We start from the raw sequence: 26331 nt of genomic DNA on the forward strand, positions 1-26331 counted from the left end.
TCCCATTGGGGTGGGGTGAAGGAAGTGCCCCAGTCTCCAACTTCCTGTTCCTGTCCAGCAAGCTCCTCCCATTGCTTAGTCCATTTCCTGGCCACTTTGAATTCGATCTTGACTGGGAAGGATTACTTTTTGTGGATGCTGCTGGATATTTGGATTTGAGGCCTTTTGGATTACTTTTGGATTCGAAATTTGATTTCACAAGTAAGTTGATAAGTTGATGTTGTTTGTTTGTGGTGATTTTTGTGTGTGTTTTTGACTTTTTGGGGTGGTGTTGGGGGCTTGCTATGGGGTGGGGGCCATATTATTGCCTGGTCCCGTGTCGGTGGGGGTCTAGGGGCCATTTTGAAGCCATGTTGTGTGCTTTGTGCCATAGGCCTGCACCCAGTGTGCTGTGATTTCATTCATTATGCCCAGGGGGCCCAAAATCGGTCTGTTCGCGGATTTTGCGGGTCTTTAGCCACGTTCGCGTCGTGAAGCAACAATCTCGCACTCGCGAAATTGCAATTCTGCACCAGAAAACCCCCAGCAGGCAGCATAAACCTTCTGAAACTTGATGGATGGCATTGGATTGTGGTGATTTGTGTTGTGTTTTTTGACTTTTTGGAGTAGGGGTTGGGGGCTGGCAATGTTGGTGGGGGCCATTTTGAGGCATGGTCCTGGCCATGTGGATGGGGGTCAAGCGGCCATTTTGAAGGCAGGCAGTGAGCTTTGTGACATAGGCCTGCACCCATTTTGCCTTGCTTTCACCCATTGTGCCCAGGGGGAGTCAGTGGTACATGAAACTACAACCCTCTCTGTGGGCTCTCTTAGATCAATGTTAAATTCCTGTTTCCCAAAAATGTAGCAATTCTTATTTTTGATATTTCCATATTGTGGTGTGCACGTGTGTATTCATAAATGCCTACTTGCAAACTATTAATTGAAGCGCTACATATGCAACATATATTTAACTGATGTTCCTCTGTCTTCGTTTGCTTTTAGGTGCACAAAGTCAAGAACTCCGCATCATCGTTGAGCATCAGTGCCAGGAAGAAGTCCTGCTGCGGCCTGCTGTTCCGACATCTGAAGAAGATGGGTCCAAAAAGAGGTGGCCGTAGCTCCTCTTGCAAGAAAGATGTCTCTACTAAGGAGAAGAAGAAGCAAGTGGCACCACTTACCAAGGAGACTGGTGCCTCAACCACTAAATTTTTGTGGAAAAAAGAAAAGTCCACCATGAGTGCTGCACAGGTAGCCTGTTTAGTGGTTCAATCACCAACGACCAGTGATGTTGGCTCATTTCAAGAAAGTAGCAGCACACAATCAACACAGGTTGTAACTCATCTCACAAGTACTATTCAACAACCAAAGCCGCAACAACAACTGCATGGGCTACTAGTACAAGCACAAGTACATGCGCAAGGAGCTGTCCGAGAAGGAGCTGTCCGAGAAGGAGCTGTCTGAGAAGGAGCTGTCCGAGAAGGAGCTGGCAGAGAAGGAGCTGGCCGAGAAGGAGCTGGCCGAGAAGGAGCTGGCCGAGAAGGATCTGGCCGAGAAGGAGAAGGTCGAGAAGGAGAAGCCCGAGAAGAAGAAGGCCGAGAAGGAGAAGGCTGAGAAGGAGAAGGCTGAGAAGGAGAAGGCCGAGAAGGAGAAGGCCAAGAAGGAGAAGGCAGAGAAGGAGAAGGTCGAGAAGGAGAAGGCCGAGAAGGAGAGGGCCGAGAAGGAGAAGGCCGAGAAGGAGAGGGCCGAGAAGGAGAGTTGCAAGTAGAGGTCAGTGAAGAGGCCCATGTAGCGGCGCATGGAGCGGTGCAAGTGCCCACAATGGTTGTTCTTCCAGAAGTAGGGGCACAGGAGGAAATTGACTTTGGAGCTGAGGTATCATGTCAGGAAGACGAAGCCATTCCTCCTGATGATTCATTTTCTCCCAGCTCCCCAGCAAGGAATAGATCACGGAGGGTGTGTAGAAGTTCCTCTTCAAGCCCTGCTCCATCAGATGATCTGGATCCAGATTGCCAACCATCACCGACGTCTGAGAGGGAAGCACACCATGAGCTGAGAAAGGTATCAAATGTTAAAAGGAAGGGCCCCGGAAAGCTCATACTTATGGATCCGAACGTCGGACTTGATGAAGTGGTGCATTCTGATGTTGATGAACAGGATGACAGCAATGACCTAGTCATCACACATGTCATTCCAGCCACACCGGCCATGCAGCAGACAGACATTTATACCCTATCCCGACGTCATGCTGAGCGTGACCCTGGCGACGTGGCACTGGTAGCACCACCAACGCAGTCAAGTAGTACAACAAGTTCAACAAAACCTACAGCTCCCATATTTTCTCCCCAGAGGGGACCTCCATCCAGCTCGACTCGCTCAAGTAGGGTTGCTGCAATAATTGCACAACCCAGTAGATGTCTGCAAGGCTCATCCACCACTGCTTCATCTGGCATTGGCAGTATCATCTCGTGCGGCAAAACCAGAAGTTTCCAGTCCCCAGTTTGGAACTTTTTTAGTGTCCATGCAAAGCATGATTACATAGCCGTTTGTTCCATTTGTAAGACTAGAGTTAGCCGTGGTAAGACTGGTACCAACTATGGTACCGGAGGCCAGATAGGTCATCTTAAAAGAAGCCACGCTGTCGAATGGTTTGCGCACCTAGCAAACATCAAGGGAAAGCAATCCCAAAGGGCAAGTGGCCAAAATATACCCGTACTAGGTGTTTCATCTGAAGATGACGGGGAGGTAGAAGAAGCGTCAGACATTTGTCCGGTTGCACCCAGTACCCCTGGCAGCACCACACCCTCCGCAACACATAGGAGGCACACTGAGAGTCTGGGAGACACACCAATGCGGAAAATGTCAACACTGAGCACAACTGGGTCGAAGAAGTCATCAGCATCATCCAGTAAATTTCTCCAGCGCACCATTACAGCCATGTTCTCCTCAGATGCGCCATTTCAACGCAATCACCCAATTGTTCGCCTGTATAACACTAAGCTGGCTAAAATGCTAGCGGTGGACCTTCTCCCTTTTTTGTTTGTCGAAGGTGTGGGTTTTGTTGAACTCGTGGCAACACTGGCCCCTAAATGGAAGGTTCCTAGCCGGTTCTATTTTGCCAGGGTTGCTGTTCCAGCACTACATAAAGAGGTGCTTGAGTTGATTGGGGAAGCTTTGCAGAAGAGTGCTGTTCACACTATACACCTGACAACAGACATGTGGACCAGTTGCGCAGCCAATGATTACATGTGCATCACTGCACACTGGGTCTCTTTTTCAGGGGTTGCAAAACAGATAAATGCAGGTGGTGACTTGGTCGAGATTTTTAAGGGTGCTCGTAAACATGCAACATTAGCCATGTTTGGCTTGGAGAAAAGTCATACTGCAGACAACATTTTGGATGACTTTAACAAAAAGGTCTCGCAATGGCTGCCCCCAAGAAAATGCAAGGTTGGTTATGTTGCCACTGATAATGGCAGCAATGTAGTTAAGGCCATGGAGGACGGTGACTATTTCAAAGTGGCGTGTTTGGCGCACTGTATAAACCTGGTCGTGCAAAATTTCTTGAAAAAAGAACTTGCAGTTGATAAAATACTGACCATCTGCAGAAGAATATGCACACATTTCAACCATTCTTTTAAGGCCCGGAAGGAGCTGAGGCGCAAGCAAAATGAACGTAGAATGCCAGTGAAAGCACTTATCCAGGAGGTGGCAACACGTTGGAACTCAACCTTCTACATGCTTGAGCGTCTGCATGAGCTGTTTCCAGTAGTCAATGAGTATGTCTACAACCTGGGTGGTGCTATGACAGAAATGATGCTAGCGGTGGAGCAATGGCAGCTAGTTAAAAGCCTGACAGACATGCTTCGTCCTTTTGAGGTCTTCACGCGTGAAGTCAGCAGGGAGGACTGTAATTTGGGATAAGCTATCCCATTGTTGCTGAAGCTCGAGCACCAAGTCAAGGCGGTGTCTTCAAAATTAAAGGATGCTGGAACGAATGAAGCATATGAGTTGGCGCAGAGATTATTACAACGCCTAGTTAGCAATGAACGGCTTGTAAATATCAAGAAACAACCGCACTACATTTGTGCTACTATTCTGGATCCACGTTACAAAAAGCCATTGTTTGGCAAAGTATTAATTCCTTTTGAAACATCAGATGTTACAGAGTACAAAGGTTGGCTAGCTCAGTCAGCCATTCGTTTTGAAAGAGAGCGGAAGGAAACTGTAGGAGAAGACAGTACTACTAGTGAATCAGCAGGCCATCAGGCGTCCCAAAAAAGCACTCCTGCATCTGTGCCTGTGGCAGAAGTGAGTGACTTTTCCTCTGAGCCGTTAACCACACCAGCAACCGTATCATCTGCACCAGGCCCAGGCCATATGTCTGAAGAGGATTGGCTAAGTCAGCTAGGGTTTCCTTGTCCCAGAAAGGACACAGAAGTGCAAAGTACAGGAATCCGGGAGAACATTGTTTCAATGGTGCAGGCCTATTTGGATGACTCAACAGCGGTCAATATTACTTAGGACCCATTGGCGTATTGGCATGGGAAAAGAAAGATATGGCGAGAGCTCACCAACCTGGCTATCAATTACTTGTCTTGCCCACTCGCAAGCGTGTCTTCAGAACGTGTTTTTAGTTCTGCTGGTGGCATTGTGACTTCCAAAAGGTCCCGCCTCTTGCCCGCAAATGTGGAGCGGCTCACCATGATAAAGATGAACCAGCACTTCATACCACCAGATTACAAAGTACGAGAATGCACGCAGGAAGAAGAGGACACCGACCTACCTGAGGGAAGTTTTCCTCAGTTACCAGAAGTACTACCGACTCAATTTGCAGAGTTCGAGGACGAGTTCTGCTTCCCTGACAGCGAGTTCTGAAAATGAGTCAATGAATCACTAACTTTATTTTTCGTCCTTATTCACTTTTATTCCTGTGTGTCTGTCTTTCTTTGTTTAGCAAGTGCTTGATCACATTCACAACAAAACTGAAATCACCCAATCACAACAAAAAGCCCATCAGCAGAACTGTCTTGATTTTGATGCCGCAGCATTCCTCAGGTTCACAATTTGACAAGAACTCAGTCCTGGTCGTCTATCCTCCTCCTCCAGTCCAGACTCACCCTATCCATTTCCCTTAATGCTGATGCCTGGATTCCGCACAATGAAGAAACTTACGTTGACGAGTCACCTAAAGAGGGACTGGAAGTAGTGAGTCCTCATTTAAATACATTTTGCTAAGTGTGGCTTTTTTCCCAGATTTGCTTTTTGGCTGTTTGGGGGTGTCAAACTTGTTTGCGCCTGGGTTTACGGGTCTTGGCTGGGCCATTGCTGGCAAGGTCTATTAAGGGATGAAATTGGTTAGGAGGACATGGTGAAAACGTTTAGGCGTTATTGCTCGCTTGCCTGTCATAGGGTTGCTGTCTGTGGGGCTTCTAGGTTTTTGGGTGTGGGTTTTCTTTTGGGGTCTGTGAGCACCGCTGCCACATTTCTAATGTTGATTGCTTTTGTTTTGCAGAAAATCCACGCCGGGAAACTCCAGTTGGGGCCCTGCTGCAGAACGCTTTAGGACACTGTGAATTCCAGGTGGAGCCAGCCCTCAAACACAAATTAAAGTTAAGATAAGCGTTTGGATGGGAGGTGGTATCATGGAGTATTAGGAGAGGCGAGAGAGTGACAGTGGTACTAGTAAAGTCCTAGGACTCTTGAATTAACTTACTCTGTGACAGGCATTTACTTTTGAAAACATTTGGCCAATTACACGTGAACGTTTAGGCGTTATTGCTCGCTTGCCTGTCATACGGTTGCTGTCTGTGGGGCTTCTAGGTTTTTGGGTGTGGGTTTTCTTTTGGGGTCTGTGAGCACCGCTGCCACATTTCTAATGTTGATTGCTTTTGTTTTGCAGAAAATCCACGCCGGGAAACTCCAGTTGGGGCCCTGCTGCAGAACGCTTTAGGACACTGTGAATTCCAGGTGGAGCCAGCCCTCAAACACAAATTAAAGGTAAGATAAGCGTTTGGATGGGAGGTGGTATCATGGAGTATTAGGAGAGGCGAGAGAGTGACAGTGGTACTAGTAAAGTCCTAGGACTCTTGAATTAACTTACTCTGTGACAGGCATTTACTTTGGAAAACATTTGGCCAATTACACGTGAACGTTTAGGCGTTATTGCTTGCTTGCCTGTCATACGGTTGCTGTCTGTGGGGCTTCTAGGTTTTTGGGTGTGGGTTTTCTTTTGGGGTCTGTGAGCACCGCTGCCACATTTCTAATGTTGATTGCTTTTGTTTTGCAGAAAATCCACGCCGGGAAACTCCAGTTGGGGCCCTGCTGCAGAACGCTTTAGGACACTGTGAATTCCAGGTGGAGCCAGCCCTCAAACACAAATTAAAGGTAATGTGGTAAAATTAATTACCTGGTACTGAATTTCTATGCGGTAAAGTCAATAAGAATAACTCATAATAAATAAGAGGCAAAATCCGTGATATTTGAGGTTTCTCAAAAAGGGTTTTATTCCTTTAAAAGGAATTGGGTGATTAGCATATTGGCTCGAGCCAAGGTGGCATACCGTTCCGTCACCACGCAGGTTCGGGAAGGGACAGACTGACAGAGTCAATGGTAATATGCGAATATGCAAGTACGCGACAATACATTATTGACAGGCATTCATATATATAGTCAATGCATTACAGTAAAGGCATATGCAGGAGGCGTAACAGCTGAGAAGAGAGATAAGAGTGCATGTACGTAATACAAAAAGGCGTTACAATAGGCGTGCATGAGGGCGTGAACAAGAACGTCATTTATCATGATGTCACAAGTAGGCGGATCCAGAAGTGAATCCGGCAGTGTCAGCAAAAACACATGGCAGAGATGCGCGCGCAGCAGTATGACGTGTAATGTACGTGTAACTTGAGGGGTGAAGGGGGACTTGACATTTAGCCCTACATGTGGAGACAGATGTCTGGGTGTCAGATCAACCTAATCCCAAATCGTATCTAATATCTCATGTTTAAGGAACTGTATTATCTGGAAGGGAAAGGTCTCTCGGACAAGAGGCTATTCTATACTGGCTGTGAGTGCGTGTATGAGCGTCTACGTGTCTGCATGAGATGCGAGGGGTGCGAGGGAGGGCATGGGCCTACCATGGAAACAGAGGCATGAATTACTTGCATAGAGACAGTGAGGCCAAACCCTTTGCTCTGCAGCTGGAAGGATGTTGACATAAAACTACTAGACAGGAATGTATTTTCGAGGAGTGGAGCAGATAATTCGAAGGTTGAATACAGTCTTGGCAGGCAACAGGCTGAGCCAAGCACCGTTAGCCGCACAGGGAGTGAGGCAGAGGTCACGGGTACAGATGCAAAGCCCAGGTTTGAGATTCAGAGCCAGAAGGCAGGAGAAGGCTCGATGGCAGATTTTCAGGGCCTACTTCGCCAGAGCTGGAAAACGTGTGAAGTTCATTACATAAAGACGTTGGCATGGCATATTTAGGAACGGACTATTTGACCCATTCATGGTGGATCTGAAAGAGGACATGTTAACGTTGGACGCAAATGTATTTGCGTCTTTATAGCTTGAAAGGGAGGGAACATACATGTACTTGTAGCGTGTACACGGAGTCGGTGGGGTCTAAGATAGGGGACACAATTGATCATAAAATTTATATTACCTCATTCCCTCCTTGTCCCCTACGGACCCTTCATGATATATCGATTTGCATGAATCGATCAATCTGTTCATGTAACATCATTTGCTCTTCTTTCTTCTTTTGACGTTTTGAATGGGAATTTGAATGCGGAATACATGATGTGGCGCACAAGCCGCAAATCGCTGGTCCACATTGTAAACATAGGCAGCAACTGAATACTATGAGAAGGCCAATGCCTAGGAAGGATAGGATCTTCCATCCCCAAGCGGTCAACGTAGTCCAGAACCAACCGGACCAAGTCCAGGTGCCTGGATTCTGATGTATCAGACTTGCAATTTTATGGAGACGTGTTATAGCTTTATATACCGTTGGCGCGTTTTCTGGAATGAAAACACAGCAACTTGACCCGATGACCTTACAGGCTCCACCCCTATCAGCTAGGATGACGTCAATGACGAGACGATTTTGAAGAACAACAACCCGCATGGCGGACTGCTCCTCTGTTAAGTTGCCTAAAGCGGAGGTAGTTTCATTCACTACTGCTTCAAGGGTTCTAGTTAATTTGCGTATCAGTTTACTATTGAAAACAGCACCTAAGTAGGGGAAGAAACCTTTATTGAAGTCTGTGTATTGCTCCCATGCCGTTTCAGTGTAGTCGACAATCGGGAGGTCTCTTCGGAGTCTATGGTTTACTAGATTGGTATTTCTGTGATAATCAGGAGGAGCTAGGAAAACAGGTGGCAGAAGGAATGCAATGTAACAGGTACCATCCCAATCTGGAGGCAAACGTATGTATGCGGTATGGCCACAAACAAAGTAGGAATGACGTGTAGCTCTAAACGTGGATTTGCCTTGATCACTGAATTCGATCACAGTAGTACATTTACTATGACCTAAGTGTATAGAACCATTCTTTCTGATACATAATTCACCTTTGACTGGTAACACTGACATAGCAGGTAATACTGGTGCAGCTTCGGATTCAACAGTAAGAATCATGAGGTTAATTGTGTAATTACCTAATCCATATACTTCATTTTCTAGATCAGTTCCTGTTCTAGTAGGAAGTCCCTTCTTGTCAGGGTAACAGACTTTAAGTAGAACTGAGTTCAGGTTTCCCCAAACCCAATTCCCATTGTAAACCGCAATGTCAGAATCTAAGGAATTAATCAATCTAAACCATGCCCCACAGGAGCCATTGTGAGTGAACGGGTACGGAAAAAGGGGCAGAACTCCCTTGTATTTCTGGTAGGGAGGGAGTCGGCCACATATCCAACAGTTTGTAGCATTGTTAGTCTGATGGGAGTGATGTAACATACTAATGAATGTGTTGTTGCGCAGCGCAAGTCTGTAAGAAAGTTCATGTGGAGGTAACTCGCTAAAAGAATGTTCGGCAGTGACATTGTAAACAGATTGTGCACGCTTGAAAATAGGGTAATACACGTGTAATAATATACTTGCAGCAATAACAAGAAGGCTTAGGAAAAACATAATTAATAATGTCACTATACAGTGACTACGAAGTGATTTACAATATGCACGTTTCTTGAGTTGTCTCTGTCTATCTCTCTCTCTATCTCGGTCTAGGGGATACATGTCAGAAACTAATTTAACCGATTCACCTAGGGGAGGACTTAAACAATTAAACTGTCTGACTTGCTAGACCGTAGCTTTAGTCTATATTCTTCGGAGGCGGTTTTCTCAACCAGGGGGAGTTTTGAGTCAGTTTGTGGAGGAGGGCAGGGCTTAGAGTCCAAGTCCGAAGGAAGTCCGTGGAATTTCTTGATGTGGCTCGAGTGCAGCCACCCTTTTCTGCCCTCCAATTTAACAGCCGTCCTTGTTGTCAGAAGAACCAACTTCGGGGTTTGCCAGCGGGGCTCCAGTGGACTTCTCCGATCGAAGTTGCGCACGAAGACAAAATCCCCCGGGACCACCTCGTGGGGCTTCACCTCGGTGTTGTCGGGAAAGGCTGCAGCTACCTGTGAACGACAAGATTGTAGTGCAGACATCAAGGAGGCAAGGTAATCTGTCAGCATAACACAATCAACATCTGTGATTTTACGAGGTATAGGCGTCCCCCACATATTTGGTGGCCTACCGAAGACCACTTCATACGGGGATAGCCCGGTTCGAGAATGCGCAACCATCCTCATATAGAAGAGGGCAACTGGTAAGGCTACTATCCAGTCAACGCCTTTCTCTCTACATATTTTGGAAAGTCGGATCTTTAGAGTTTGATTATGACGCTCCACGAGACCTGCTGCCTCGGGATGCCGGACACAGTGGAACTTCCACTGATACCCTAACAGGAGTGTTATGTGTTTCACAAGCTCGGATGAGAATGGCTGACCGTTATCTGAGTACACGATACGGGGCAAACCATACCGTGGGAAGAACTCGCGAACCAGTTGCTTGGCTGTGGTCGGAGCAGTATAATCTGGGACCGGGTATGCTTCTGTCCATCGGGAAAGTGCACATACGACTACGAGGACATACTTAAATCCTCGGCAACGTTCCATCTGGATATAATCCATCTGGAGGACTTCAAAAGGGTGATCGGGAGGCTGAAATCCACCTTTCTCTACAGGGATGCTTTTACCTGGATTGAACTGACAACAAATCATGCAAGTACGCACTTTTTGTTTCGCTGCTGCTCGTAAGTTCTTATTGTACCATATGTGTTGAATGCTGTCTAGCATTGCCTTTTCTCCTAGGTGTGCTGGACTATGTATAGTATTAATGATGACTTGAACCATAGAATCGGGGAGAAACCATATAGATTTTCCCTTCGTCATCCATCCCTGATCTGTTTGGATCCCTCCTAGTTCAGTCCACTTCTTTATTTCATCTGGTGTGGCATGTGTCTGTATGTCGATTACATCATGTGCGGGATCCTTGACTGTCATGCAGTGTGATGGTGTCGGAACTATTGTCTTTGTCAAGTCAGTTGCATGCATTCGATTCTGGGCAGTTTGCTTAGCTGTTCGGTCTGCCAGGTCATTACCCTGGGAGATCGTGTCGGTAACCTTTGTATGTGCCTTACACTTCATAATAGATATCGCAGTAGGTAGATGTATTGCATCTAACAAGGCTTGAATGAGGGGACCGTGTTGAATGTTGGCACCGTGAGAAGTCAAGTAACCTCTCTCTCGCCAGAGAACTCCGAAATCGTGAACGACTCCGAATGCATAACGTGAATCAGTGTATATGTTAACTCTCTTATTTTTGGCTTGAATACAGGCTTGTGTCAGAGCGATGAGCTCTGCTGCTTGAGCTGACAGGGTGTCGATACAATTTGTTTCTATAACTTCGGTGTCTGTTGTGACTGCGTAAGCTGCCACTAATTCTCCTGTACCTGTTCTCATACATGAACCATCCACATAAAGTGTCAGGTCTGGGTCTGGTAATGGGACATCTGTCAAATCTTGTCTGGGTTTTGTCGTAATAGTGATGACTTCGATACAATCATGTTTTAGTGGGTCTACACCACTTAATGGCAAAAGTGTGGCAGGATTCAATGTGCTACAGCGTCTGATTTCTATGTGTGGTTGAAACAATGTCAATTCATAACCTGTCAGTCTTGCTATGGTCAAGTGTTGGGTCTGGGTACGGTTTAAAAGAACTTCCACGGCATGTGGAACTTGTACTGTTAATTGATGTCCTAATACTATGGAATCGCTCTGTCTGATCGCTAGAGCTGTCGCTGCGACTGATTTCAGACATGCAGGTAACGCTTGGGCTACTGGATCTAATGTGCTAGAAAAGTAAGCACATGGTTTGTGTGAACCTGCTTGTTCCTGAGTGAGGACTGACAAGACAGTACCTTCACGTTCTGTAACAAAAAGTGTAAAGGGCTTACTGTAACATGGTGTTGCTAAAACTGGTGCTTGGCATAAGGCTTTCTTTAAGCTGTCAAAAGCTTGTGTATGTTCCTGAGTCCAAGGGAGGACAGTCGATGTCGCTGCCTCCTGAGTTGTCAACTGGATGAGTGGTTTTGCTAGAAATGCATATTGGGGAATCCATTGTCTACAGTACGAGGTGAGGCCTATGAAAGCCCGTACCTCCTTTTGTGTTTTCGGTGGTGACATGTTTACAATTAACTGAATGCGATCTGGAGTGAGCTGTCTCCCCACTTTGGACAGCAAGTGACCCAGGTACACAACTTGCTGAACACAGAATTGTAGCTTTGAAGGGGAAACCTTGTGCCCCTTGTCAGCCAGGAAATTTAAAACCGTCAGTGATGCTTTTTCACATTCGGGTTCGTTTCGTGCGGTGATCAGCAGATCATCGACATACTGGAGTAGGGCGGTGTTAACAGGCATATGGATACTATCAAGTTGTCTTTTCAGTGCTTGGCTATAGATGCTGGGGCTTTCTGTGAATCCTTGAGGTGCGCGTGAAAATTTGAAACTTCGTCCATTTAAACTGAATCCGAACAAGTATTGGCTTTCTGGATCAATTGGGACGCTAAAGAAGGCGTTCTTGAGGTCAATTACAGTAAAGAACGTCGCTTCTGAATCAATAGCTGTCAGTAATGACGAGATATCTGGAACCACAGGATACTGTGGTATAATGCATTTATTCAATTCGCGCAGATCAATAACTAATCGATAAACAGGTGGTGCATTTGGATCAGTACGTTTAAGAACTGGGATGATAGGAGAATTACATACATTGGAGTCGGTTTCCACGACCACTCCTTGTGCAATGAGCTCGTCAATTATTCTCAGTAAAGCCACTACAGCATCTGGAGGTAACTTGTATTGTCGAATGCGTGGTAATACCACTCCTGCTTTGAGTGTGACTCGATATGGTGTAATGTGCATACAACCTACATCAGTGGGGCCATTCGCCCACAAGTGTGCAGGTACACTCTGTAACCGGGGATCCATGTCTCTTAATACATAATGGCCTTTGAAATCTCGCAAGAATAATCGTACTCCTTCCGGAGAACAGCATATTATAGCTCCTAGAGCTTTCAGTGTTTTTATTCCTAATAAGTTTTCTGGACATGCTTTTGTAAGCAATACATCTGTAGTCCGTGTCAAAGGACCAACTGCAAGGGGAAGTGGCTGTGATACTTCATTAATAATAGGCTTTCCGGAAAATCCAAGGGAAACATTCTGGGAGCCTGAGAGGGGTGCCCCTGGAACCTCGTTGTGGCTGATTGTGGTCCTGCTTGCCCCTGTGTCAATTAAAAACTTTCTGTCTTTTCCTAACACTTGACTGTGCACATAAGGACCCTCTTGATCTACAGGAACTTCAATAAGGGGCAAGCCAAACTCCCTCTCTAGGCTGTTTCATGTGTACCGCTGATAATCAGGGTAGTCATTCTGTGCGTACTGGTACATCTGTTGTGTTGTGTTCTGTGTTGCAGTAATAGGCTGTTGTTGTGGCACTGCTACAGTTTGTGATGAAGCTGGCATAGGCGGAATATGTTGTATATTCTGTGGTACTTGTTGCTGGGCCTGATCTTGTCTAGGTACGCGCGGTCTCTCTTTGGTCTTACCCGTGGAGATGTTGTGTTTCAGAACTGCGCAATCGTTTACATAATGACCTGGCTGTTTGCAATAGTTACATGTCCCTTTAACAGGAGCCGTCGAATTACTAGGCTGGGTTGCACCCTTTTGTGACCATCAGCAGGAACTGACTGGGCAACTAACATTTTCATTTTCGTGTCTTTCATACGTCTTTGTTCATGTTCTTGTTCTTCTCTAATTCTATTCTGGTGGTACTGTAACATTTGTAACATTTGTGAAGGGGTGTTAGCTTGCCAGGTGCTTTCGACTTTCAGTACTCTGTTCTTAACCTGGGGCAGTGAATTCTCAACTAATTTTGTTACAAAAAGGTGTGGATAGGACTCGCTACTTGGTTTCAGGCCGCTATTAATACCAAAACATTTCTCAAATCGAGTATAAAAATCACTAGTGTCTTCATCGGGTTTCTGTTTACAAGCTGAAATTGCACCCCAATCTTCCTTTTTCGTACTTAATAAACGTGGCAACACTTGTACTAACAATCCTGGTAATGCTTTAACCTTATCCCCGAGCCCTTGGCCTGGAATTCTAGTATTTTCTTCGTTTTCTAATGCAGTCCAATCAATCTTTGCATTTCCCACTTCCCATTCTTTTTCCTTAAGTTTCTCATAAATACCAGGAGGCAGCAGTACTTTCAATATCTTCATAATGTCGGGATAAGTATAGTCACCCATGAGTAACATGTCTTTTAATTCACGGTGAAAACCTGCAGGATCTTTATCATGGCTAGGTACTAGTTTCTTCATTTCCAATAATTCTATTTTGGTTATGGGTGTGAACACAAACACACGTCTAAGTGTATTGTCGGCATTCTGAACTGGGTGCACTTCTCGCAACGGATTCTGTCTATCCAGGTAATACATTTTTCTTTCCATGGAGTGTGCTGAATCAGATTGTGGACATAGGAAGGCACTATATCTGTGCCTCTGTTCCAGAATTACTTTAATTAGATCGGTACCTAGACCTCTCCATTTATTCATGAGTAGTTCTGCTAATATATCAGGTAGGGGGCCGGGATCGGAATGTTGGCTTCTATATAATAGAAGTAGGTGCTGTATCATGTATGTACCAGCTAAACGCTGTTCACTTGGTGTCATGTTCAAAAATGTGTGTGCTAACGCATCATCACTATATTTCTCGGGACTGTCAGCCCATTGTACTGCTGACCTCGCTAATTCTTGTTCGTCCATAGAATCTAGTACATGGTACCCCATTCGTTCTCGAAGTCTGTTATCAGTAGCTTGAAATAAGTGTTCAGGAGTTCTTGGATTACACATGGCTTCTTGAAAAATTCTTTTACTTTCTGGACGCACTGGGCGCATTGAATTATTAAAGGGTCGTCCCTTACCTACATACGCTATCGTTTCTCTAATCGGTAATTGTGTTTGTCCTGTAGCTTCTTCTGATGGCTCCTCCTCTGAGGACTCAAACTTGTCTGATTCGTTTTCTGGTTCTATCGGTCTTGTTCCATGTATTTTTATTACTTCACTTCTAATTCTCTGATACATGTTTTTTATACTATTCTGTTTATCATGGTTCCCGTCTGCTATATTCTGGCCCCATCTATGAAGTGCTTTCATTTCCTCCGGGTCCATCCCCGGCCTGTCTTGTTCTCTTATTAAGCAGTTTATAAAAAACCGTAATATCTTGGCTTGAATGTCAACTTTCTGGTGAGCCATGGCTTCCTTAATACTTTCAGGTCCCTGCCCTGTTTGGACAAAACGATATATTCTGTCTAGATGTTCCACCATTCCGGGTAGGGTCAACAAAAAGTTGGTGACCCGCCTTAGTCGTACTGATGCTAGTATTAGTCTGTCATCATTTCTACCGGGTACTGGATCATATCTACAATCCCCGAGACGGTCTTTCATTATATCGAAATCGGCTGATCGAGGTGTACGCTGTTGTGCTAGATCCCTGTAAGTCAATCTATGTACCTGTGGAGGTGTCTGGAAACCTATCGCTCCTCCGGACGCGCCTCCTGAGGCACTGCCTCCGAAAGGGTTGTTCGGATGTAAAGTGGGAGGAATGGGTGCGGGAAGAGTCGGAAGAACAGGAGGAAGACCAGGAGGGACATTCGGAACGGGAGGAAGAGGTGGAGGAGTAGCTTGTCGCGGGGGTAGGAGCTGATTGTCTCGGGGTCGAGCGCCGCCAAGAGGAGGTGTATGCAGCGGTGCGGCATTAGCATATGCGGGTGCCACATCATCTAGATAGGAAGAAAGGAAAATGTCCTTCGCGGTTTTGGGATGCATTTTGGTCGGGAGCATGGGAGGGGGTAGATCTTTTGGTACTTCCGGAGTGGCCTTAGGTAAACCTTCGGCCAGGAGAGGATACATACCATTCCTAAGGGTGTTCAGTTGTCTGTCTACTTGTTCTATTTTTACTCGGATACCTTCCTCAACTAATACGTTTTCTTGGGCCTTGTCTGGATCCTCTTTCCTTTTCTCTTCTTTTCTAAGTGCTTTTTCTGTACGCCTATGTGATTCTTTACGCCATAATTCGATGGCATCTTTCTGTGACTGTCTGGCTTTCTTTTTTCGTAATGCCTCTTCTACTCTTATGATACACTCTGAATCCCATGTCCCTGCAGCGGGCCATCTCTGATTCTCTGCTAGATCTTTAGTGTAGTCCACCCATAAATCGAGAAATAAAACGGCATCTAGGCCGTGCTTGTGGTACATAAAGTACCCTGGAGTGTCCCTAGGTGGGATGGGAACAGCTTCCTCGAGTACCCCTTTTCTAGTCTTTATCTGTCTTAATTTGGAGAACAACGGCATCTTAAAATCTGGCTACTTAATGCTTTACTCAGATATGAACACAATGAACACAATAATCACAATAATGACGATCGAACAATCACTCATACCACGACATTTTGAGACACATTAAAACATTTTGACATGAATAATAACAATTAGAATGTAACTAGCTAACTGCATAATACTGGATACACTGCTCAACAGTGCAGACTGGATATACTGCTAAACAGTACAGATACACTGTCTAAAACAGTGCAGACCAGGTCTGTGTACCCACACCTGTCTTGACCGGCACAAACTAATGCGCACGTCTAGATGCGTCCCCAGCAACGGTACTCACCGGGAAGCACGGAAACAGAAGGCCTCGGAAACCCTGGACTGGACTCGACTGGATTCGGACTGGATTCGGACTCGACTTGTGACGCAGATACTTCGGAACTTCGGAACCTGGTGGGCCTCCGTATACCTCAGATCTTGCTCTCTCAGCTAGGCTCTGGTCGGGATCCTCCGCACTTCTCACCGCCTCGTCTGGGTGTCGATCGCGGCCTCAGTCACCTCCGTTGGCCTGAGGGAGATACAGGAAATCCTGCGGGTACGCGTAGTTTCCGTCCGGCTGTGGCAGGGGACTAAGCCTGCAAAGCACCTCCGGCGGGTGAGAGGGGGGAGGGGTCCCTATTCGGGCGCCAATTATGTGGTAAAATTAATTACCTGGTACTGAATTTCTATGCGGTAAAGTCAATAAGAATAACTCATAATAAATAAGAGGCAAAATCCGTGATATTTGAGGTTTCTCAAAAAGGGTTTTATTCCTTTAAAAGGAATTGGGTGATTAGCATATTGGCTCGAGCCAAGGTGGCATACCGTTCCGTCACCACGCAGGTTCGGGAAGGGACAGACTGACAGAGTCAATGGTAATATGCGAATATGCAAGTATGCGACAATACATTATTGACAGGCATTCATATATATAGTCAATGCATTACAGTAAAGGCATATGCAGGAGGCGTAACAGCTGAGAAGAGAGATAAGAGTGCATGTACGTAATACAAAAAGGCGTTACAATAGGCGTGCATGAGGGCGTGAACAAGAACGTCATTTATCATGATGTCACAAGTAGGCGGATCCAGAAGTGAATCCGGCAGTGTCAGCAAAAACACATGGCAGAGATGCGCGCGCAGCAATATGACGTGTAATGTACGTGTAACTTGAGGGGTGAAGGGGGACTTGACATTTAGCCCTACATGTGGAGACAGATGTCTGGGTGTCAGATCAACCTGATCCCAAATCGTATCTAATATCTCATGTTTAAGGAACTGTATTATCTGGAAGGGAAAGGTCTCTCGGACAAGAGGCTATTCTATACTGGCTGTGAGTGCGTGTATGAGCGTCTACGTGTCTGCATGAGATGCGAGGGGTGCGAGGGAGGGCATGGGCCTACCATGGAAACAGAGGCATGAATTACTTGCATAGAGACAGTGAGGCCAAACCCTTTGCTCTGCAGCTGGAAGGATGTTGACATAAAACTACTAGACAGGAATGTATTTTCGAGGAGTGGAGCAGATAATTCGAAGGTTGAATACAGTCTTGGCAGGCAACAGGCTGAGCCAAGCACCGTTAGCCGCACAGGGAGTGAGGCAGAGGTCACGGGTACAGATGCAAAGCCCAGGTTTGAGATTCAGAGCCAGAAGGCAGGAGAAGGCTCGATGGCAGATTTTCAGGGCCTACTTCGCCAGAGCTGGAAAACGTGTGAAGTTCATTACATAAAGACGTTGGCATGGCATATTTAGGAACGGACTATTTGACCCATTCATGGTGGATCTGAAAGAGGACATGTTAACGTTGGACGCAAATGTATTTGCGTCTTTATAGCTTGAAAGGGAGGGAACATACATGTACTTGTAGCGTGTACACGGAGTCGGTGGGGTCTAAGATAGGGGACACAATTGATCATAAAATTTATATTACCTCAGTAAGATAAGCGTTTGGATGGGCGGTGGTATCATGGAGTATTAGGAGAGGCGAGAGAGTGACAGTGGTACTAGTAAAGTCCTAGGACTCTTGAATTAACTTACTCTGTGGTCTAGGAATGAAGAAATGTGAAAACAACATAAAAAGTAATTGACTGTCTAATATAAAGTAAAAATGTCCCTCCTTCCAGGGAAGGCTGTTGTCTTGCTGCACTTTTTTGTCACAATTGACGAATGCTTGCTTAATTTTAACACACACCATTTTTCTCTGAACAGACAGAAGCTGGACTTCTAAGGACAAGAGCAACATCAACTTCAAACCAGGTGAAAGCTCGGCTCGACCACAAGAAATGTGTTCCATTACTCATCAACTCAGCACCAAGCACTTTTCCATTTCCAGCTAACTTAATTTTAATATATGTGTTTACTTTTAATAAAGCTTTTAAACTTGAATAGACTCTGTGGTTTTTGGTCCTCCAGACTAGAGTGACTGAGCGAAAGGTTTTGTAATTTTTGCAAGGAGGAGTCCGTGTCCTGCTGCAGAACGCTTTAGGACACTGTGAATTCCAGGTGGAGCCAGCCCTCAAACACAAATTACAGGTAAGATAAGCGTTTGGTTGGAGGTAGTATAATGGAGTATTAGGAGAGGCGAGAGAGTGACAGTGGTACTAGTAAAGTCCTAGGACTATTCAGGAAAACAAACTTACTGTTAAACCCCCACCCACCAGACTCAAAAGCAGTAAAAAACAGGTATGCTCAGATAAAGTTTGAAAAAGTATATTTATATCCCTAACAAAATAATCTCCCGCAAGACCCTCCCTAACCTCAACGGTTGTCCTTTAAAAGTCCCAAACCCAACTCCCGATTTCCACCCCCCAAAAGTCTCTAAAAAAGGGGCAAGGGACACTATGGGTGGATGCTGTTTACTTTTTGGGCCAGGGCATCATACTCCTCGCGGAGCAAGGCGTGCTCTAAGCGGAGCCCCTCCAACACGTTGCTAAAGTGGTGGAGCTCCTGCTGAAGGCGGGACACCCTCAGGGTACTGCGGCGCAGGCGTGCCTTGCAGTTGCAATGGCTGTGAGAGGCAGCTGTTGTCCTTGCTGCTCGGCGTCGGCGTTTGGCTTTGGCAGCCCGGCTCAGTCTGGCTGGAGCACTGTGCTGGGTGGCAGCCCGTGGGGGCACGGAGGCCGATGCAGCCGACGTTGTTGTTGTGGTCGACTGCACACTTTCGTCGTCCTCCAGGGCCACCAGCCGCCGATATTCTGCAACAGTGGCATCGATCCTCCGTTGCCGGGCCGCTCTAGCCAGCTCCTTCCTCCTTGTTAGTTTGGAAGGAGCATCTATATGAAGAAAGAAAGACATAGTCTGTAACCAATGCTCTTTAAGATTAACTCAATCATTCAGCAGAAATTTGTGTTGCAGTACAACTAGCAACTTGCAAGCGCATTACATAATGAGGCCAGTATCTATCTAACCTCCCACTTCTTCATCCTTGCTCTAACATTAGTGGGAGTTTAAGGAACAAATTCTACGAGCACTATGGACTTCCATTGGAGTAGACTATGAAAGTACACCAGTCTTATTCTTCTTCTTGTCTCTTGTTTAGGAAAATTGGTACGTTATCTTCTGCAAACCGGCATAATGCCAGCGCAGTGAACTTGCACCCGAGAAAAAGAGACGCACGCCATGATGAGTGACCTAGACTTGCGTTACTGGACCGGTCCAGTACATGCAGGTGGTGAAGCTCTTACTTTTCTATTACGGGTGGCACTGAGAATACTCTGTTACAAGGGCTACTGCTTAATTAATTTAACTTTCACCCTACAGTGCAAATGAGTACTAGAAATGGAAAATGAAGAAGATAAATAATCTGATTATCTATCACTTCACATGGGATGTTTTTGCTTACATATGGGATGACTTTAGGTACTTTGCTTTTTATTGAGTGACCAGTGATACATCCACACATGAATGACTGAGTACTACTAAACTTATTAAGAGAGGTAGGGAGTGGCCACCGTAATAACCGGATATACGCTGTGCTTGCAATACAAACTACTGCTACTATTGATGGTAGTATTTGGACAAAATTACAACTTCTTTTCCTTGCCTTTCCTACACTGAAACGGACGTGCGGGTGCAGTGTTACATGCTCTTCAAAGTTACACTTAGTTCATCCACTGACCGTCTACTCTCTCTAGATCATGGGTACTCACAAACTTTCTCTCGGGGGCTAAATTTACAGTGTAGTTTGTGGACGAGGGCCGCACTGGTGGGGGCGGAGTCAGAGGGGGCGGGGCTAAAGCAAAACGAAAACTTGTGACCATGAGGTTGCACACAGGTCCCTGCAGCAGATGCCTTCATCCACTGAGCCACCAGACCCAGCATTTACATACATCTCTCTCCCTCCTGCTCTCCCTCCTGCCCTCCCTCTCCATCTCTCTCTCCCTCCTGCCCTCCCTCTCCCTCCCCCTCTGTCATCTCACTGTGTGTGTGTGTCTGTCTGTGTCAGCCTTCAGCCCGGGCTGAGACAGCTTCCTCAACGCGCACACACAGACAGCCACACCAAAGTACTTAACAGGTCTTTAAAAGACCATTAACATATTATTGAGGCTTTGTTTGTTGTAGCGCCCCTGCATCTCCACCCTGACAATCACTGCTCGCCCGGCCTCACAGAGCAGAGGCTTTGTTCTATTTCACCTCTTTGTGGCCCTGCATCTCCACTCTGCTCTGTGGGGGCCGGGGGAGCAGTGATTGTAAGAGTGGAGATGCAGGGGCGCTAACAGGTGAAATACAACAAAGCCTCTGCTCTGTGGGGGCCGGGGGAGCAGTGATTGTCTGCAAGGTCTGCGCACCGCCAAGGAAGGCTTGCCGAGCCGCCACCGGCCAGCGGGCCGTACTGTGAGTACCCTTGCTCTAGATACACATATGCTATCTAAGAGTCAGATAGTAGCATCATCCAGGTATATGGACACATACAGTTTCTGTGTCACCCACCCAGGCTGTTGTCCTTCCACCCATCATTGCTTCATCATTCACCCAGCCATGCATCTCATATTCTTTCCTTCCCAGCCACGCCTTCAATCTCAATAAGTAAGGAATATATAAGAGCTTACCTTTGCCCGCCACCACCACTGTCTCAACTCTCACAGCCACCGCCTCCTCCCCTGAAGAAGTGCCCTCCGCCTCCGTGTCGAGCACCACCACCTCCGCGCTGGCCCCGCCACCAGATGTTCCACCTACAAAGTACATTTAAGAATGTTAGAATAAACCACTCACTAGTATTTGGTCTAGGAATGAAGACATGTGAAAACAATGTTATTTGTGACTGTCTACTCTAAAGTAAAAGGGAAGGGTGTTGTCTTGCTGCACTTTTTGGCACAACTGATGAAGGCTGGCTTTTTAACACGCACCATTTTTCTCCACACAGACAGAAGATGGACTTCTAACAACAAGATCAAGTTGAAACCAGGTGAGAGCTCGGCTCGACCACAAGAAATGTCTTCAATTAATCGTCAGCACTAACCACTTTTCCATTATCAGTTAAACGTTTAGTTTTATTATGACTTCATTTTAATAAATGTGTTTACTTTTAATAAAGCTTTTAAACTGAAATAGACTCTGTGTTTTTTGGTCCAGACTAGAGTGACTGAGCGAAAGGTTTTGCAATTTTTGCAAGCATGAGTCCGTGCCTCTGACACTTCTTGACTCTGACTCCGTATTCTTTCTTGGTGGTCATTCACATTTTATAGTTGGGAATTTTCAAAGCAGATAGAACACTTCAAAAGACATTATGGACAATCCCAGAGGACTGCACTAAGTTGATAGAGCTATTGCTGACTAGAATGGGAGTTTCGCCAACCGTGCAATCTTAGTTAGCTACACAGACAGACTAATAAGAATAATCTAGTAATACCACAGGGAGTCATAGTAGAGGCAGGATAAGAATTTAGATACAGTCTACAAGAAGATCAAAGACGATTTTGAAAAAATCAAATGAAGAACGCTAGGAAAAATAGGTACTAGTCTAAAATGAAAACTTACTGGGGCCAGCAAAGGAGCCCTCGCCTGCCCGATCCTGGCCCTGTTAAACAGCATCCGCCGCCGCCTGCTGCTCCTGTGTCCCCTCGCCCCTGGGGGGAGCTGACGTACAACATGAAAGAAATAACAGAAAACATGGATGATAGTTGCTTGTCAATGTCAACCAAATCAAACATTTCAAAACAACAATAACAAAATATTTCCGCAAAATTATATTGATTAGGGTTAGTTTTCATTGATTTGCGGACCTGCGACTTCGAAAGTCACGTAACTCACTAAACAAAGTACTGAAAGGTTCACCTAGGACTGGCAGGCAGCAGTCCGCAGGCAAGACGCAAAGTGACAGACAAACTCCATTCTGATTTCAGTCAGATCAGTGACAACACTAACAGTTGCCTGCTACATAACCAGTGATTTAAATAGTCAAACTATCAATCCACCGCCACTATTTTTCTTATTGTCAGGGGTACAAAGGGAGGGGCAGATTTAAGCCCCTTGCGGCTCTTTTGCTCCGTTCTTGCGTGACTTTTGTAACGCAGCAGCTGAACAAAAGAGGCGCCATGGTGCGGCGTATAATATTATAACAACGTGACGCATTTGGGAGATGCATCCCGTTATAAAGCCCTGCGCCATCAGGGGGCGTTCCGGCGCAAGGGAGGGCATTCCTGCGCTGGAACACATCCTAAAAGTGGCTGAGGGAAATCTACAAAATTTCAATCAGTCACCTTTAGGACAATATTGCGTCACACAAACCCTGCACCTGCTTGAAGCAGACGTATGGCTTGACCCAGCATTGGGGAGATAGGGTACCCCAGAGCATTGCTGGAGCTGCGCCATCGTTGCGACGCAACTCCAGCAGTAAAGCTTCGGTGACGTTTTGGGCCCATGGTGCGCCGCATTGCAAATACGGCGCATCATGTTTGGTGGTGGTAGCGGGCCGCACAATTACTGGCGCATCCCTGCTACTTTGCAGGGATGCGACGGTAATTGCAATTCTGCCCCTTAGGGGCATACTTACTTACGCGTTCTGGCGCATCTCCAGAGATGCGCCAGATCAAATGCGTCACGCAAAACTTCCCTTGCGACACGGCAGATGCGCCTCATTTACAATGCGGCGCGCCCTGACGCAAGGGTAGGCACTTGCGTGACGCATCTCGTCACGTAAGAGCGGCGCATCGCTGGAGTCACGTCACCAACGCAATGCAACTCCAGTAATGCTCAGGGCCACCCAATACTTAACATGCTGTGTCAGTCCTTACGCCTGCTTCAAGCAGCATAAGGAATTGAATTGTCGCAGAAGTGCCTGCGTTAAATCTTGTAGATTTCACGCAGGCACTTTTGCGAGGCGCACAGCCGCCGGACCGCCCACCCTGTGTACTAGGAACGCACCCATTGTGGCGCAGGCCCATGGCTTTATAACGTGACGCATCTCCCTAGATGCGTCAAGCTGTAAATGACTCGCAGGGATGCGCCACGTTTATGCCGCTGTTGCGTCACGCAAGGCAACGTAAACGTGGCGCAAGGGGCTTGTAAATGTAATCTGCCCCCTAGTGTCTAGCATTACGCAGTTCTGTAAAGTACACTCATACATAATAGTTACTCAGGCCAATGAGACCACAAAATAGAAAACAAATAAGCATAGTAGCTACGCCACTGAGAAGGAGAGCAGTGCACCTGAAATGCACAGAAGATTTTGAAATATAATTTAACTACAATGTAATCGTCAGCAGCAGTATTGGCTTGCTCCATGTAAAACACAAATATTTGCAATACAACAACACAGAGCAGGAGAAAACATAGTAGTGAGTGATGAAATAGCTACTACTACTCACCAAGCCCGGGGATCTCCAAGCCGAGCTGGTCCAGCAGGTCGCGCTCCCGGTCCAGGAGTCCGTCCAGCGGTGGGTGGCCTGGTTGTAGGTGCGCTGGACCCCGGAGAGTTGGGACATGGCCCAGCACACCTTCTGCCACCGCTTCCGGCGCTCCCGGATGTTGTAGCCGACCGCGATCCTGCCGCCTCCCGCGATGGTCCTGGGCAGGCGGCGCTGGATGAAGTAGACCAGCGCGCCCACTTCCTCCGGGCTGAAGATCTCCCGTCGCGTCACCTGCTCCCCCCTCAATCGCCCGCATGCTGTCCTGGCACGGGGTCCAGGACTCCTCCTCCCCGCCGCCGCTGCGGCCCTCAAGTGCCTGGGCAGCTTCACGGCGCCTGGCTTCACCATGGTCTGGGCAGGTAAGGTAGGAAGTAGAAAATTAAGAAGGAATAGGATAGGGAAGAAGAAAAGAAAAGAGTTTAAAAAAGTAGTTTAAAAGTAAACAAAAATAGCAGAATAGACAAAAATATACAGCTAGGAAAAGAGAGGGATAGATAAGAAGCAAAATCGTTAAAAAAAAACTGAAAACAAGCAAAGGATGGCAAAGATAGCAAGAGGATAAACACCATGCCCAGACACAGGAAATGAATGAAAAACAAGATGGCCGCCCGTTCACGAGCGCGAAAGTAAGTTTGCACGCGATTTTCCTCGCGATCTCGCGCGAACTTGTACTCGCAATGCGCTTACTTCGCGAGATTATACATAGCGGGCGGAAACGGAAATACGTCACGCAAACAAAATGGCCGCGCCCGTACTCGACCTTGGGGTAAATTCGAGTGTTGCGCTGCAAGCGGCTCGCGAATACTGCAAAAAACAGCGCAAAATAACACGCCGCAAAAAAATATAAAGCTCATTCGCACGAATTGGCGGCTTCCGCGGTCGGTTTCGCACGACGCCGCGCCTCGCAAATAGCGCGAAATTACCGAAAAACGATTTTTGCAAAAGCAATGAGCAGGTGCAAAAGGTCAACCTCATGATTTGTAACGATTCCCTGTAGTGCTTCCTGAGGGGGCCCTCCAGAATTCGGTTGCCTACTTGCAACTATTGTGTGACCCTGCTCTGACAGTCACAGAATAGTTGCAAGTATGCCATTGCCAACAAAGATCCTGTTAAAAATGTTTTACATTGCAACACAAAGGAAAGGGAGCAGACAAGCAGGTGCCAGCCTTCATTAATGTCAGTTGGGGCAGGGCAGGTGTTGTTGTAATTTAATTTTGCAAACCTTAAAGCACTTAGCAGGTGTGCTTTGCTTTGCCACAATAATGTACACTCACTGGTCAACCAGAGGGTGCTGTGATGACACCGAGGGTGGCATGGGTGTGCCAGCCAGAGGGTGGCATGGGTGAACCAGAGTGCCAGTGTTGACAGAGGATGGCAGTGCTTAGCTTTGCCCCAATAATGTACACTGGTGAACCAGAGGGTGCTGTGATGACACAGAGGGTGACATGGGTGAGCCAGAGGGTGGCATGGGTGAACAAAGAGAGTGCCAGTGGTGACAGAGGGTGGCAGTGATGAAGAAAGGCTTGCAAACAGGCTGGGCACGTAGAAACAACAAGTTCGCAAAACTGGCGACCCGACAAGTAAGTTCGCAATTTGCGAAATTGTACAAAACCCTCGCGAACTTGCAGAAACCCGTGCGAACACAAAAAAAAAAATCCGCGAGAATTCGTGGATTTTGCGGATTTTCGCAATCCGCAAATTCGCAAATCCGCAAATTCGCGGATTGCGAATCCGCAAAATCCGCCCATGCCTAGCCGAAGGCACTGTGGTTCAGTGGAAAAGCCAGGTCTTAAGGTCCTTTCTGAATTGAGGCAGTGAAGGTGGTTGCCTGAGATGGAGAGGCGGGTGTTCCAGGTCTTTAGGAGAAGGACCGTCCTTCAACCTTGGCCTTGCGGATACGTCGGACAGTGGCCACGGCCATGTGGGCGGAGCAGAGGTCTCTGGTGGGATGCGAGGAATGAGAGGCTGTGGTTAAGGTACACATATCCGACATCGTGTAGGGCTTTGTAGGCATGTGTGATGTGCTTAAAGGTGATTCTTTTGTTGACTGGGAGCCAGTGGAGGTTTCCCAGGTAGCTGGTAATGTAGCTGCGGTGGGGGATATTGAGGATAAGTCTGGCAGAGGCGTTCTGAATATTCTGGAGTTTCTTGAGGAGTTTCTGGGTGATGCCTGAGTAGAGTGTGTTGCTGTAGTTGAGTCTGCTGCTGAGGAGTGCATGAGTGACTGTCTTTCTGGACTCAAAGGGGATCCACTTGAAGATCTTTCGGAGCAGTTGTAGCGTGTGGAAGCAGGATAATGAAACAACGTTGATCAGGCAGTTCATGGTGAGGGGGGAGTCCAAGGTGATTCCAAGGTTTTGTGCTTCAACTGTGGGTGTGGGGGAGGGACCAAGATCTACAGGCCACCTGGAGTCATCCCAAGCAGAGGGGGTGGATCCCAGGATGAGGGCTTCGGTCTTCTCGAAGTTGAACTTAAGACAGATGTCCTTCATCCAGGTAGCAACAACATTCAACCCGTCGTGGAAGTTGTTC

At 46.7% G+C, this 26331-nt stretch overlaps 1 protein-coding gene across 1 annotated transcript; it reads left to right on the forward strand.

Annotated features, from left to right (window-relative positions):
• The first annotated feature begins 1528 nt into the window (after nucleotides 1-1528).
• Nucleotides 1529-18334, forward strand: LOC147691859 (zinc finger BED domain-containing protein 6-like). The gene is made up of 5 exons (XM_086936693.1): nucleotides 1529-5184; nucleotides 5492-5588; nucleotides 5879-5976; nucleotides 6266-6363; nucleotides 18161-18334. Exon 1 carries the CDS (start codon nucleotides 1798-1800, stop codon nucleotides 3898-3900), a length of 2103 nt encoding a protein of 700 aa, XP_086792819.1. The 5' UTR covers nucleotides 1529-1797; the 3' UTR covers nucleotides 3901-5184; nucleotides 5492-5588; nucleotides 5879-5976; nucleotides 6266-6363; nucleotides 18161-18334.
• The last annotated feature ends 7997 nt before the right edge of the window (nucleotides 18335-26331 follow it).

This window comes from Lissotriton vulgaris, chromosome 9 (genome assembly GCF_964263255.1).
Source record: "Lissotriton vulgaris chromosome 9, aLisVul1.2, whole genome shotgun sequence".
Classification (NCBI taxonomy): Eukaryota; Metazoa; Chordata; class Amphibia; order Caudata; family Salamandridae; genus Lissotriton; species Lissotriton vulgaris.

Excerpts from the sequence above, each read along its gene's own strand:
- LOC147691859 (XM_086936693.1), top strand. The coding sequence starts at position 1,798 with ATGGTTGTTCTTCCAGAAGTAGGGGCACAGGAGGAAATTGACTTTGGA.